This window comes from Aspergillus viridinutans, assembly GCF_018404265.1.
Source record: "Aspergillus viridinutans IFM 47045 DNA, scaffold_3, whole genome shotgun sequence".
In the NCBI taxonomy this organism is placed as follows: domain Eukaryota; kingdom Fungi; phylum Ascomycota; class Eurotiomycetes; order Eurotiales; family Aspergillaceae; genus Aspergillus; species Aspergillus viridinutans.
In genome coordinates this window covers 885,163-900,672 of record NW_025091219.1, presented here as the reverse complement: position 1 = coordinate 900,672, position 15,510 = coordinate 885,163, and the positions used below count along the sequence as shown (strand labels likewise).

Genomic DNA, 15,510 nt, shown 5'->3' with positions numbered 1-15,510 from the left:
CCGGAATTCCTCGCTGCTGCCGGGTTAAATAGAAGACCGGCCACGTGCCTTGCCCTTTTCGGCCAATGAGAAGCTCCCGGCTGCCCGAGGTGATTACTACTGCGCACCAGTTGATTGGCTATCTCGGCCCCGGCCCTCGCCGTCGGCAACTGAGGGAAGATTATGTCAGCCAACTCTTCCTGTTCTTCTGAGAACCGACGATCCAAAAGTGCAGCTCGTGAATACGACCTCATCTTGCCTGTTCTCCCCTCCTCCTCCCACTAACAACTGCCTTGGTGCTGTTGGTCCTCCTCATCTAATAGCCTCCTCTCAGAGTCATATACAATAGTGTCTCTTTTCTTTTGATCCTCCCACAATGAGCTCCCTGAGCTTGCGGAGCCTAGCTCCCGCTTCGAAGGTCGGTTACCCGAGGGTCTTTGTCCATCCTTTATTCTGTACTGTTGCCGTGCTGACTCGCATATTTGCGCAGATTTCCCGTGCTTTGAGGGACCAGAGACGTCTATTCTCCTCGACAAGGCCAGCAGGTACCATTGAATCCCGCGAAGTTTGACCTCCCCACTGTTCACTAACTCCGTTCTTCCAGCCCGCATATTCGCCAACCGCCCTTTGCGCGCCAAGGAGGCTAGCGGTTACATTTCCTCGAAGTATCCTGTCATTGTAAGTGACTGTCGCATTGACATGGAAACGAGCTGGTCTAATTGACGGTAGGACCACGAATACGATGCTGTTGTTGTCGGTGCTGGTGGTGCCGGTCTGCGTGCGGCCTTCGGGCTGGCGGAAGCCGGGTTCAACACTGCCTGTGTCTCGAAGCTCTTCCCTACAAGATCTCACACTGTTGCCGCGCAGGGTGGTATCAACGCTGCTCTGGGAAAGTATGCCAATGAAATGATGGAGTTATATCTTGGATGATTGCGCTAATCTCGATGTGCAGCATGCACCCTGACGACTGGAGATGGCACATGTACGATACCGTGAAGGGTTCCGATTGGCTTGGTGACCAGGACGCCATCCACTACATGACCAGAGAGGCTCCCGCTAGTGTTCGTGAGCTCGAGGGCTACGGATGCCCCTTCTCCCGTACCGAGGATGGCCTTATCTACCAGCGTGCTTTCGGTGGTCAGTCCAAGGAATTCGGCAAGGGTGGTCAGGCCTACCGTTGCTGCGCCGTCGCTGATCGTACTGGTCACGCTCTTCTCCACACTCTCTACGGACAGTCTCTGCGCCACAACACTAACTACTTCATCGAGTACTTCGCCCTGGATCTGCTGATGGAGGATGGTGAGTGCCGTGGTATCATTGCCTACAACCAGGAGGACGGTACCCTGCACCGCTTCAAGGCCCACCACACTGTTTTGGCCACTGGTGGATACGGACGTGCCTACTTCAGCTGCACATCTGCCCACACTTGCACTGGTGACGGTATGGCCATGGTCGCCCGTGCTGGCTTGCCCAACCAGGATCTTGAGTTCGTTCAGTTCCACCCAACTGGTATCTATGGTGCTGGTTGCCTGATCACCGAGGGTGCTCGTGGTGAGGGTGGTTATCTGCTCAACTCCGAGGGTGAGCGTTTCATGGAGCGTTATGCCCCCACCGCCAAGGATCTGGCTTCTCGTGACGTCGTCTCTCGTTCCATGACCCTCGAAATCCGTGAGGGCCGTGGTGTTGGTCCCGAGAAGGACCACATCTATCTGCAGCTGAGCCACCTGCCCGCTGAGCTTCTGCACGAGCGTCTGCCCGGTATCTCGGAGACCGCCTCCATCTTCGCTGGTGTCGACGTCACCAAGCAGCCCATCCCCGTCCTGCCGACCGTCCACTACAACATGGGTGGTATCCCCACAAAGTACACCGGTGAGGTCTTGACTGTGGATGAGCAGGGCAACGATAAGGTTGTCCCCGGTCTGTACGCCTGTGGTGAGGCCGCCTGTGTCTCCGTCCACGGTGCCAACCGTCTGGGTGCCAACTCCCTCCTCGATCTCGTCGTCTTCGGCCGTGCCGTTTCTCACCGTGTCCGTGACATCGCCACCCCTGGCAAGGCTCACCGTGAGCTGAGCCCCGACGCTGGTGCCGAGTCCATCAAGGACCTTGACTTCGTTCGCAACGCCGATGGCCCCAAGTCAACTCACGAGATCCGTAACGCCATGCAGAAGACCATGCAGACTGATGTCAGCGTCTTCCGTACCCAGGAGAGTTTGGACGAGGGTGTTCAGAAGATCACCGCCGTCGACAAGATGTTCGATCAAGTCGGTACCAAGGACCGCAGCATGATCTGGAACTCTGACCTTGTCGAAACTCTGGAACTTCGTAACCTGCTCACTTGCGCGTATGTATCCTTTTAGCTCTCAATTTTTCAGGATAGATGCTTACAAGATGATCCTCTAGTACTCAAACCGCTATCGCCGCCGCCAACCGCAAGGAGTCTCGCGGCGCCCACGCCCGTGAGGACTACCCCGAGCGTGATGATGAGAACTGGATGAAGCACACTCTCACCTGGCAGAAGAAGCCTCACGGTGAGATCGACCTGAGCTACCGTGCTGTCGAGCACAAGACCCTCGACGAGAATGAGTGCAAGAGCGTGCCTCCCTTCAAGCGTGTCTACTAGATACATTTCTCTGCACTTGATGTGATCTCAGCATTCACATGTCTTTAATGAGGCTGGAGTGGCCACAGGATCCGAGTCAACCTCAAGATAGGAACCACAGGCTTTTCGATCCATCAGCCCTTAATTGCTTTGCTGAACTGTGGAGGATGGATTTATCAAAAGGAGCGTCATGAAAATTCTGCATTTCCCTGTGTTATATCTGTATATCCATGTTTTCCCTTTCAGGCGATGAGTTAGGTGTACTCACGTTATTTGTTTTCATAGCAGTTTCTCATATACAATTGGAGTTTCTTTTGCGTCAGGATAGGGCTATCCAATCAACTTAGAATTTCTTCAATATAAGCCGCTATATGACAATCTGGAGGCTCACTGGATGACCTGGGATAGTCTCTTAATTCCTGCTGCTAGGTATGTGACCTCGAGATTTCTTTGGCTTTGACTTTAGTGGAAACTGGCCTAATCCGGTTACGCAGTGTCTTCCCGGCCCTTTTCTTTGTCTGCCAGTCCTCGTCTTAAGACAAAGAAATCACTCCAACGGCCCGTCGAATGCCTGCGATTAGATACTGGTCGTCAAACAACATCAGCAAGTCAATGGGGCTACGTCCTTTCAGTGGACTTGGATTCAGTGATGTCTAGCAGCTCAAGCCTGACTAAGGTAGTGACGCAAAGCGCAGATCCTTCGAGTCTAGACGAATGCCACTATTGCAACCATAGTTCCCTTTTTCGAGTCCGACAGTGAAGGATGAGGCATCACCTGTCATCGGCTACGAGCCCTGAGTCTGTAATCCTTGTGGAGGCTGGTATTGACTTCATAGATCGAATGATTGTGCACCGAGGACATCGCCCCGACTCAATATTTTTGGCAGACAAAGAACTCGAGTCATTGAGTCTTTGCCACTTCGTATGGCTATTTGCTTTGGCGTGGAATTGTTTCAGAACGACTTGCATAGCCATGCTTTCCCAAGAAAAGTAACAATGCTCATTGCACTTCGTACTTCCTTTTACCTTTCTTGGATCAGAACGACCACATGGCGCTCGACTCCATGGTAACGTAACCACTGTCGCGGTGACCTCTCAAGATCTCGCTCTTCATGCCTTCGTTCGTTTTTGTTGTCTTCGCTGTCTTTCCAATTTATTGGTTCTATCTTCTGCGAGTGCAAGTGGAAGTGTAGTTGACTTATTTGACGTCTCAGTCGTCTGAGAGATGACCCTCCATCTCGTCCGTCAAGCCAACACTTGCACCGGCAGCAAGCAATGGTATGTCTGCTCCAAGGGCAACTTCCGTGGCTGTTGTTCAGTCGATCCGTGCAATACGGGTGTATGCCCGGATCAAGAAAGCCAGACTACATCGTCGACTGCGACTACTTCAACCACCTCGAGAGCTGCCTCAACTACAACGACGACCTCGCCAACGGCAGCTATCACCACCGCACCGTCTACAAGCTCGCTGGGAGACATCCCAGGCATCATTCCGACTCGGACTGTGACTCAGGCTGTTGCACCGGCGACAGATACTGATACTGCCGATGCGAGTCATGGAAGTGACCACGCCGCATTGATCGGGGGTGTTGTAGGAGGTGTACTAGCTTTGATACTGCTAAGCGGGCTGTTATTCCTGGTTTGTCGGTCTCGCAAGAAGCATGGTAAACGGTTCGTTTTGCTGCGCTGGCGTGTCCCTCGTGGCGAGAGCCACGAGAAAGGGTCGACAGTTGCAAGCAGTAGAGGTCTGGGGTCAGGGAACGAGGGACGATTACTTGATGGTGAGATACACGCCTCCTACATGAGTTTTGCTGCGGTAAAAAGCTGACCGTGCTTCACGCTTAGTACCGAACAGCAACACGCCAACCAACGCAATCATCAACCAAGCCTTAACGCTGCCCGCCTCAGAACCAGCATCCGCAACGTCAATCACCATAAGCCAACCGTCCACTTACGCAAACACAAACACAAGCAAAATCTCAGCACCGGCTGAGACAACCCACCACAGCTCCGTATCCTCTTTACCACCAGCATCATCCACAACGAACCACCCCTCCGCAGATCTCAACCTCAACCTAAGCACAAGCACAAGCACAAGCACCAGTCCAGGGCCAGCCCCAGACCGAGCAGACACAACCCCCGAACTCTCAGACACAGGCTTCTACCGCCAACGCGCCGAGCTAGCAGCCTACTCCCACCGCGAACTCATCAATATCCCTCCCGAGCGCCGCCAGGTGCTCCCCGTGCAGCATGCCAATTCCGAGATAGATCAGCCCGCTCAACCACAGCTGCCGTCGATCATCACGCCGGACGGGGTGATTCTGGGCGCCAACTTTGATTACAGGGTTCCTGGCGACGATCCGTACCCTGGTTCTGGGGAGGAGATCGGCCATGTGCTTAGTTTTATGCATTTTGAGGAGGGAGGGCGGAGGGAGGAGTGGAGGAAGAGTTTTGAGAGTGGGACGGGGGTGTGAGTTTTGTTGACGTTGGCGGTTGGGTTGCTGCTCTTGTGCTGGGTGGTTGGTCTCGGTGATTGCATACCCAGTGTCTATTGCTGGTTGCTTTGATGCATTTGATATTTATCTGTGTGACGTTTGTGGTAATTTGATATAGATTAATTGTTGGCTAGAGAGGACCGAAATGTATTCTATATACCTACTAAAACATATAACCCGAAAGAGCTAGCTTTTCATTCCCTAAGACAAAATATTACAACAGATCATATTCTTACAACAGACCCCTGAGGACAGCGGTCTGCTCCAGCACAGCACGGCGGCTGGTACCGCCGACCGCATCCTTCAGCTCAACGGCACGCTCGTAGTCCAGGCAAGCCTGGACATCCTCGTCGAAGCGCGCGTCAACCGCCTTCAACTGCTCGAGCGACAGCGTGTCCATGGGGACATTGTTCTTCTCGGCCAGGGCGACGACCCGGCCGGAGATGTGGTGGCCCTCGCGGAAGGGGACGCCCTTGCGGACGAGGTAGTCGGCGATTTCGGTGGCCAGCATTTCGGGCGCCAGGGCGGCGGTCATCTTCTCCGGGAGGACGGTGAGGGTCGAGAGGACGCCGGTGGCGATCTGGATGCTGTCGCTGACGGTCTTGATGTGGTCCAGCAGGGGCTCGACGCTCTCTTGCAAGTCTTTGTTGTAGGTGGTGGGGAGACCCTTGATGGTCATCATCAGGCCGGCCATGTGGCCGAAGGCGCGACCGGCCTTGCCACGCAGAAGCTCCAGGCTGTCTGGTCTCGTTAGTTGAAGTCAAGAACGACAGCAAACAAAAGCAACTCACCTGCGTTCTTCTTCTGAGGCATCAACGACGAGCCGGTCGAGTAGGCGTCGGACAACCGGACGAAACCAAACTCCAAACTGCTGTAGATGATCAGATCCTCGGCCCAGCGAGAGATCTTGAGCATGAACGAGCTTCCCCACTGCATGGTCTCCATGGCAAAGTCGCGGTCGGCCACCGCGTTCATCGAGTTGTACAGCAAGCCCTCGAAGCCCAGCTCCGCGGCCATCGCTTCCCGGTCGATCTGGAAGGGGTTTCCGGCCAGAGCGCCGGTGCCCAGGGGGCTGCGGTTGACACGCCGGGTGACCTCCCGCAGACGCTGCAGCTCACTGGCGAAGGCAGTAGCATGCGACAGCAGCCAGTGGCTCCACCGCACGGGTTGGGCCTTCTGCAAGTGTGTGTAACCGGGCATGATGAAGTCGAGCTCGTTCTCGGCGCGCGCGATGGACACCTTGATGAGGTCGCACAGGACGGCGTCGAGCTTGCGCAGCTCGTCCCGCAGCCACAGGCGCATGTCGGTTGCAATCTGCTCGTTGCGGGACCGGCCGGTGTGCAGCTTGCCTCCGATCTCCTTGCCGATGATCTCGGAGAGTCGGCGCTCGTTGGCTGTGTGGATGTCCTCGTCGTTCTCCTTCACGACGAAGGTGTTGGTGCTCCATTCCTCGGCGATCTGCTTGAACCCGCGCTCGATCTCGGAGAACTCGTGCTGGGTCAAGATGCCGGTCTTGGTATTGGCTCGGGCGAAGGCAAGCGAGCCGGCAATGTCCTGCTTCCAGAATATACGATCATAGGGGAGGGATTGGTTGTACTGAACCATCAGGGGGTCGAGGCCCTCTATGAGTCAAAAGATAAGTAGGTTAGTTGTATTCAGAGGCATTGAAACTGCGATAGGGGGTACACACGGGTGAATCGACCACCCCAGAGCATGTTCTCTGCGACAGACTTGGGAGCACTCATTGTGGAAGCTGTAGACGAAGCAATTGATGAATTGAAGAGGAGAGTGTTGCGAGAAGGAGGTGATGGACAGGAAGGAATCCAAATAATTATTCGGTGATTCACGCGGGGAGCGACATCGGCGCTAACCGGATGGGGCCGATTCTTATCAACAATGAGTCACAACTTACTCTTGTCATAGCCATAGAGTGTTGATTTCTATCTATTACTCTTGCATGCGCTCGATATACATGGTATTCTGATAATATGGGCTTATGTTGCCTCACGAGCGTTGCAATGGTCCGCTGTCGGAGTACGGTTGGACGAGTTCAGCCGCCACGCTATCAGTCAATCTTCAGTTGACATAGATGCTGCAAATATTATCATCTGAGGGCTGCAAGATCACTATCATATTGACAGCTATGATACAACAAGCAATATATATGTGATACAGAATGTTCTGACAACACAGTACAGGTCGAAGGCGGATACGATCCAAGTGAATAGCAAGACGCAGGGTGAGAATCTAGAGATCTTGGATCGAGCAAAGCAGTCAAATGGCCAATGGGCTAAAATGGTACAAGACATATGGATGACGGTGCAGGGTCAAGCTGCTATCACTGCCGCAAACAATCCCTGAATATGTGTTAGGGAACTCCTATATACAGCTCTCAGGGTCAAGCGGAATGGACCGATTATGGGAAGTCTTGCTGATGCACGAACCACCTACATTCCGACCGAGTAGCATGACGATAATGAACCGAGAAGCAAGTCTGGTAGGGGAAAAGGAATTTGAAGAGTCCGAAAAAGCGAAGTACCTCAAATCTCGGTTATTCCACCATATATTGACCAAATATCTCCCTCACTCAGCAACTAATAGAGGCCTTACCTTTGCCATCCTCCGATCTACTCAGCAATGTCTGATCGTGAAGTCGTTAGCCTTGGGAATCGGAGACAGGAAGTGGTCAACTGGATCCATGGACTAGATCGGATCTCGACTTCTTTAGGCGCCGAAGAAGGGCAAGAACATTAGGACACGGTCAATGAGCTTGCCATATCTGGTTCACTTGGGCAACTCGCTCGAGGATACGATGTTAAGAAACTGATCTACCACGCATCGGAGGGCCGCGTTGATCAAGTATTCTCCAAGCCAGAGAGGATCCCCCCCCCCCCCCCCCCCCCCCCCGATGCACGCAAGCCATAGAAGGGTCTAATGGTGAGCGTACAGAATGGAGAGAAATCTGAAGCCTTTAGCCGTGCTTGGATCATCGAATATCTCACGACCTGCCTCTTATTCCACTACGTGTGATGTGAAAAGATTGCTGGAATCCCAGAGAATCCCTTACCAGTGCAACTAGCCAAAGAACTGCAAAGTACAGGGCACAGCCACAGATGCAACAGTTTCTGTAAAAGAAGATAAACTTTGGCTCCTCATATGCATCAGCCACCGCATGCCCTAATAGAGTATTGATTTTCTCATGATAGTGCGGTGTATCTCCCTTGCTTGGACGGCAACTCCGATATCCTTTGAAGGACAGGAATCAAACAGATCTCCAGCCAATGGTTCCAATCTCTTTTGGGTCCACATGGAGTTGCAATGTACATACTGGTTTTGTATCATGCGGAGGTTTACAGATGGGAAATACTGACAGTCAAAGAATGAAGAGATGAGGCGCTCTGTTTGCTACCTAGCAAAGACCACTTTTCAGCAAACAAATGTATATTCCCGAAACAGTGTGCCAACATATCTTTGTTCAGGGCATGCGTCTTTGATTCTCTGTCATGGTTGAGATGCCTTGAAATCCAACATGAGGCTCAGCGAGCTCTGCTTCTGCTGGATATATATATGATAGTTCTCTCCAAACTCCCATCTGTCTACGGATCTTCGTGGCACAGCTTTCCCTCTATATGTTTGATATATCTATTCCACTTTGGATGTTTGCCTCTTCTACACTATATACTTTGTTACTTCTCTTCTTCTCTTCATGCTTAGCATTTGAGTTGAATGCTACCATCTTCTCCTGCCCGGGTCGAGTGTCATAGTATACACTTTATGCTGGACAACGCATCGCCAGCTTCGTTTCAACACTGAGATACCTCCAATATATGTTCTCTCTCCGCTTATTACCACTCCTCTTTTACCAGCAGAGCGGGCATGCAACTGAACTCCCGGCGTCAGTCTCGCGACAGATGGATTGCTTCAACGGCAGATTCCTTCGGTCATGTTTATACCCAAAACAACGCCCCGGACCATGTAGGCAATACATGAGGGGCTACCATTGAAACGAAAAAACAACGCCAGCAACGGATGTTGTGCTGCTGCTTCGAGATAGTGCCTGAAGCGGGTTGAACTTCATGAGGAAGCATCCCATTGATTGTGTGCGACACGGAATCTCGCATCAGATGCCAGTGTGCTTCTGTTGGCCCTTGCAGCGTCTACCTACACTTCTTGTCAAGTTTCAATGGGATTATGAGTGTTATGACACTATGGCGCTTCGCCCTGTGAACACCCCATACATGGGACTGAACGGCGCAACGAGCATTAGGACAGATTTCCTCAGGAGTGACTTAGTTATATGTTTCTTTTTCTATGGTTCATGCTAGCATGTAGTGCAAGATATGTGATTGCAATCAATCAGGTTGAAGAGAGCGAAGAAGTCGGGAAATGAATGCAACTATACGCTCTGCTCTATACTTACTCCTGCTTCTATGTAAAGCTTGCAGGACTAGAGTCCGCTATTCACTTATACTTCTATCAGAAGTTTACATATACGTACATCGACAACCAAATGGGTGAACTGTGGGCTCCATAAACCACTGCACTCGACTGCGGTATCACCATGGTGTGTCGTATCTCTACGCATGATTCTGATTATATTGAATCTAATTGGTGTTTGTTCGCGCCTGTGATTTGTTTGCTATAACCCCTGCTCAGCCTAGCGGCGTCTGACGACTCTGTTGGTGGCTAATTCTTCGGCATGCATTTATTGGGCACCGGATTAGCTTGCGATTTGACTGGACTCACTGGGTAAAACACAGCCTTGCCTCCAGCCTCATGGAGCTGATTGCCCCTCCTACACCAAATCACCTGCAACGGAACGTACCGACAACATTCACCGCATGATGAGAGACAGCGAGTGTCGTATGTTGGTGTGCTATATCCTCGGTAACTCATGAGAATGGCCCCCCGAATACTATCACACAGCGACTATACAGCGGCATGGATCTGCGCTTTGCCGCTGGAAACAGCAGCGGCGAAGGTCATGTTGGATGAAGTTCATGCTTCATTACCTCAACCAGAAACCGATCACAACGTCTACACTCTCGGAACCGTCAGCTGCCACAATGTGGTCATGGCCTGCCTACCTTTGGGTGTATACGGAACGATATCTGCTTCAACTGTAGTGTCGCACATGGTTTCTACCTACCCGAATATCCGGTTTGGATTGATGGTCGGCATTGGAGGGGGAGTTCCCAGCAAAAGTACTGACATTCGCCTTGGTGATGTCGTGGTTAGCAAGCCAACTGCTACCTCAGGCGGCGTTATCCAGTATGACTACGGCAAAACACTCAGTGGAGGACATTTTCAGCGCACTGGATCTCTCAACAAACCTCATCCAATCTTGTTAAAGGCTGTGGCTCAATTGGAGAGTGACCGTATGACTGGAAAGAACCTAGTCAGCAAAAGCATAGGTGATGTACTGCAGAAAGAAGAAACCAGAAGGAAGTTCTCCCGACCAGAATGCGACTGGCTGTTCCAATCGACATATGACCACAAGGCGAACGAAGCAAACTGTTCAGCGTGTGATCAGAAACAGCTAGTAGATCGGCCTCCACGAACAACTGCTGAGCCTTACATTCATTACGGCTTGATCGCTTCTGGAGATCAGGTCATAAAAGATGCAAGGACTCGAGATTTCATTGTCCAAAATGAAGACATCCTCTGCTTTGAAATGGAAGCTGCTGGTCTCATGGATGAACTCCCATCCCTTGCCATTCGAGGCATCTGCGACTACTGTGATTCCCACAAAAATAAACAGTGGCAAGAATATGCAGCCCTTGCGGCTGCCGCCTACGCGAAGGCCCTCCTGTCACAGGTTCCTACTTCCTACTCCGGGAAGGAATTAGGTGCATCAAAGGAATCAGTTTGGATGGTCCCCTTTAGAAAGAACTCGCGATTCGTGGGCCGGGAAGAAGAAATCAGCAAAATTGAAGGATTGATCATGCAACAGGACAGTCCAGGCAGGATTGCTATCTGCGGACTAGGCGGAGTTGGAAAGACCCAAATCGCGCTTGAATTGGCATACCGCATGCGAAATCGAGATCCTGAATGCTTGATTTTGTGGATCTCATGCACCAGCTATGAGAGCGTGGAGCAGGCTTATATGAGCATCGCATTAAAGCTTGGAATCACGGACCCAAAGCCGGCAGAGGTCAAACAACAGCTCAAGGCTTATCTTAGCCAGGAAAACACGGCGAGATGGCTTCTCATTTTTGATAATGCAGATGATATGGAGATGTGGACAATGGCAGACTTTCTGCCTGAGAGCGAGCGAGGCCACATTCTCTTCACCACGCGAAGCCGGCAGATAGCCGTGAGATTGGCGTCATCTCATGTGATAATGATCTCTGAACCGGACACAGAGACTGCTGTTGAAATCTTACGAAAGTCACTGATTAAGACTGACTTGCTTAATGATCATGAGGCAGCCATTGCTCTCCTTAAAGAGCTTGTCTGTCTTCCACTAGCAATCACCCAGGCGGCAGCGTATATCAATGAAAAAGATATTAGACTTTCTGCATACACCGCACTCTTACATGAGAGTGAGCCAGATGTGATTGAGTTGCTGAGTGAAGACTTTGGGGACGAAGGGCGGTACAAAGATATCCAGAATCCTGTTGCAACAACTTGGTGGATTTCATTCCAACAAATTCAGCAGTTGAATCCAACAGCAACTGACTATCTATTATTCATGGCCTGTATCAACCCTCGCCACATTCCGCAGACTTTGCTTCCCCAGACGACATCGTTAAAGAAAAGGACCGATGCCATAGGTCTTCTTAAGGCCTTTTCATTTGTAAATGAGGAGGGCGAAGCCTGTTCTCTGAATATTCACCGACTCGTCCATCTTACCACCCGGAATTGGATGAGGAAGAACCAGCTGTTCAGCCAGCAAATTCTAAAAACGGCTGATCAAGTAAGTGAAGCCTTTCCAGATGATGACCATACTAATCGGAAGCTGTGGCGGGAATATCTACCTCATGTTCTTTCATTAATCGGAGAAATTGAATTTCGACAGGAGCAGGAGAGATACGTTGATATGCTTGAGAAGATTGGGGATTGCCTTCACAGTGATGGGAGATATAAGGCAGCAGAAGAACAGTTTTTGCGGGTGGTAATGATCCGGAAGCAGGTGCTGGGGCCAGAGCATCCCAAGACTCTGACTAGCATGACTAACATGACAGTAACATACTGCAGTCAGGGACGATGGAAGGAAGCAGAGAAGCTAGAAGTGGAAGTATTGAAGGTGTGTAATCAGGTACTAGGGCCAGAGCATCCTTCTACTCTGGCCAACATGGCTATTTTGACAACAACATACTCGAGTCAGGGACGGTGGAAGGAGGCAGAGGAGCTGGGGTTAGAATTGATAAGGATGCGCAAAGAGGTGCTAGGGCCAGAGCATCCTAACACTCTAAAAAGCATGGCCAACTTAGCAGCAATATATGGAGGTCAGGGGCGATGGAAGGAAGCAGAGAAGCTGCAGGTACAACAAATAGAGATATGCAAACAGGCACTGGGGCCAGAGCATCTCCTCACTCTGGCCAGCATGGACAAGTCAGCGTCATCATACCGGAGCCAGGGACGATGGAAGGAAGCAGAGAAGCTGCAGGTACAAGTAATGGAGGTATACAAACAAGTGCTAGGGCCAGAGCATCCTGACACTCTAAAAAGCATGGCCAACTTAGCAACAACATATGGGGATCAGGGACGATGCAAGGAAGCAGAGGAGCTAAATATGGAAGTGATGAGGATCCAGAAACAAGTGCTAGGGCCAGAGCATCCAGACACTCTGCTTAGCATGGCTGACTTAGCATGGACATACTGGAACCTGGGACAACAAAAGGAAGCTGAGGAGCTGCAGGTGCAAGTAACAGAGATGCACAAAAAGGTGCTGGGGCCAGAGCATCCACACACTCTGATCACCATGTGCTGCTTGGCTTTCTTCTGGAAATCCCAAGGGGAGGTTCCAGCCGCATTGGCTCTCATGGAACAATGTGATGCGCTCCTGAAGAAAGTCCTGGGACCAGGCCATCCTAGTACCTTGGCCTCTAGCGCCCTCAGGAAGTGGATAAAAGAGGACCGCCACTTCTCAGATGATCACCCGCTGCGACCTGATCAGGCCGAGAGTGATCACATCCTGAGGCGATCTGAGCGGCTGCGGCGGTCACTACACCTACATATGGAAAGGCACCAAAAGTGAATAGGATCAGCAACCCCTGCAAGACGGCTCCTTGAAAAACATTCTTTCCTCATGACCTCCAGAAGCATTTCACCTGTGCCGCGAACTCATGACTGAAAAGACGTGGATTGAGTAAGGTGGATCTTACGACATGTTGCATCGGGGGGCGTGTCCTTTTCTTGTACAATCATGAAGAGTCGTGCCCAGGGTGGAAAGAGAATATGATTTCGATGATTTCTCACTTGGAATCAACGAAAAGACAACGCCAGGGGCGCCGTTAAAAGTCTGCTGACTATTGTTGAGATTCTCTTCTTCCATGTATGTGCATCTTCATGCGTCTGGTAGCTGGAGTAAAGTATTAACTGTTGCATACTAGTCAACGCTTCATCTGTGAAGACACCACAGCTGATCCCTACATCGTTGTCCTCTATACAGACGTGTACTCCAACTGGGACAAGACAGCGCGTGTCTTTTCTGCGTCAGAGCTGCCTTATACGAGATCGCCGCCGAAGTGTACTGTGTCGAAAGTTTGACGGAAGTGAAGTCAAAAAGTATTTTGCGCAGTATGGGGGAACAGTGATGATGATGGGAAGCCGTTGATCACTGCGACAAGTGAGCAGTTCAAAATCTCAAAGTTGCACACATTCGACCACGCTGTCTGACATCGTTGGCATCGGTACGCCATCATAGATTCTTTGCTTCTGCTCTATTGCTTGCTCATATGGCATTCCAGTGACAAAGAAAAGCTTGTCGAATTCCCTGACCGATAAGCGGTGAATGGTAATAATTCAACAACATGGATGAATCTATTATCTATCTATCTAACCGAGTACTCAGAGACGTAGAATGGAATATCAGAGAAGAATCGCCTATTTACCATCCAAATTCGGTTAGCGCGGGTTGGACGGGTCACGGTCCTCACGGAGTATATCATCGCGGTCTGCTTCATCTGTCAACTCGCAAATTGCATCTCTCCATCTCATCACATCTTCCCATTGACGCCTTGTTTCCATTGCAGCCCTCTCCAGATTTGTTCCTCCACCTACTATCAGAACACATCGACATGATGTCTTGTAGGACTGGTATCTCAGGTCCCGCAATCTCACTGGACTATACGGACAGAGATCATGGCGACGGCCTGAATTACTGGTCCTCCTACTATTTATCGGATGCTGGCTCGGACCCTAGCGATGACGACCCTCATGAGTGGTTTGCCCGAATGCGACTTGATGGTTCATTCATCACACCAGACTCTGACTTGGATGATGACTTTATCTACTACAACAACCGACCCCTCTACACCACCGAGGAGTTCGAAGAGACGGAGAGGCGCAGGGATGACCACGACGGCCATGACGACTTCAACCGGCATGACTGGTTCGCTCAAATGCGACTTGATAGTTCAATCATCACACCAGAGTCTGACTCGGATGATGACTTTATGCACTATAATAACAATCGCTCCATCCCCGAGGAGGTCGAAGAAACCGATAGGCCCACGGACGGTGACTACCCAGGTACCATAACCATCCGACCTGGCGAATACAACCCAGGCACCGGACAAGTCATTCCCGAAAAGTTCACCCCGCCCAATCCCTCCATCAGGCCACAGGACCTCTTCCCGCCGGGTCGACGAGAGGATACGTCCCCTCCTGTCCGTCGGTTCATCTCGCGGTTGAACACGAACGAGATGCTCATCTACACGGACGGCGCCTGCCTGGGCAACGGCCAGGCGAATCCGAGGGCAGGCTGCGGCGTGGTCTTCAGAGAGGAGCGGCCGGGACGAAGGGGCCATTTTGCGTTCCCGCTTGAGCTGCAGGGTCCGACGGGGCACTTGCGTCCGCAGACGAGCAACCGGGCCGAGCTGCGGGCTGTGATTGCCGCGTTGCAGTTCCGCTTTTGGGCCGGCGAGGGGTGGACGAAGGTTGTTATCGCGACGGACTCGGAGTATGTGGTTGAGGGGGCAACGTCGCGGATTAAGGGCTGGGTGCGGAATGGGTGGCGGACACGGAATGGGAGGTCTGTCAAGAATAAGGATCTGTGGAAGTGCTTGTTGCGATGGTGTGAGGATGCGGCTACGACTCGGGCAAAGACGAAGCTTGAGTTCTGGCGGATCCCGCGCGAGTGGAATGCCGAAGCAGATGGGTGGGCTAAACATGCTGCTGCTCAGGATGAGAGGGCAACTGTTTTTGTGAAGCCGACGGGTTATCTGATTTAGGATTCTTCTCTACCGTTGCCCTCATATGAAACAGGAC

The 15,510-nt window shown here is 51.5% G+C and overlaps 5 protein-coding genes across 5 annotated transcripts; 4 read left to right on the top strand and 1 right to left on the bottom strand.

Annotated features, from left to right (window-relative positions):
• Nucleotides 1-355: 355 nt before the first annotated feature.
• On the top strand, nucleotides 356-2,599 carry Aspvir_005264 (succinate dehydrogenase [ubiquinone] flavoprotein subunit; the record flags this gene model as incomplete). The annotated part of the gene is made up of 6 exons (XM_043268483.1): nucleotides 356-397; nucleotides 470-524; nucleotides 584-657; nucleotides 709-872; nucleotides 932-2,320; nucleotides 2,380-2,599. 6 exons carry the CDS (start codon nucleotides 356-358, stop codon nucleotides 2,597-2,599), a joined length of 1,944 nt encoding a protein of 647 aa, XP_043124418.1.
• Nucleotides 2,600-3,803: 1,204 nt separating this feature from the next.
• On the top strand, nucleotides 3,804-5,052 carry Aspvir_005263 (uncharacterized protein; the record flags this gene model as incomplete). Its single annotated transcript, XM_043268482.1, has 2 exons — nucleotides 3,804-4,359; nucleotides 4,424-5,052. The coding sequence occupies 2 exons, from the start codon at nucleotides 3,804-3,806 to the stop codon at nucleotides 5,050-5,052; spliced, it is 1,185 nt and encodes a 394-aa protein (XP_043124417.1).
• Nucleotides 5,053-5,305: 253 nt separating this feature from the next.
• Nucleotides 5,306-6,818, bottom strand: Aspvir_005262 (argininosuccinate lyase ARG4; the record flags this gene model as incomplete). Its single annotated transcript, XM_043268481.1, has 3 exons — nucleotides 5,306-5,814; nucleotides 5,865-6,695; nucleotides 6,764-6,818. 3 exons carry the CDS (start codon nucleotides 6,816-6,818, stop codon nucleotides 5,306-5,308), a joined length of 1,395 nt encoding a protein of 464 aa, XP_043124416.1.
• A 3,155-nt stretch (nucleotides 6,819-9,973) lies between these two features.
• Aspvir_005261 (uncharacterized protein) lies at nucleotides 9,974-13,276 on the top strand (the record flags this gene model as incomplete). The annotated part of the gene is made up of 1 exon (XM_043268480.1): nucleotides 9,974-13,276. One exon carries the CDS (start codon nucleotides 9,974-9,976, stop codon nucleotides 13,274-13,276), a length of 3,303 nt encoding a protein of 1,100 aa, XP_043124415.1.
• A 1,045-nt stretch (nucleotides 13,277-14,321) lies between these two features.
• Nucleotides 14,322-15,473, top strand: Aspvir_005260 (uncharacterized protein; the record flags this gene model as incomplete). Its single annotated transcript, XM_043268479.1, has 1 exon — nucleotides 14,322-15,473. The coding sequence occupies one exon, from the start codon at nucleotides 14,322-14,324 to the stop codon at nucleotides 15,471-15,473; it is 1,152 nt and encodes a 383-aa protein (XP_043124414.1).
• Between the last annotated feature and the right edge of the window lie 37 nt (nucleotides 15,474-15,510).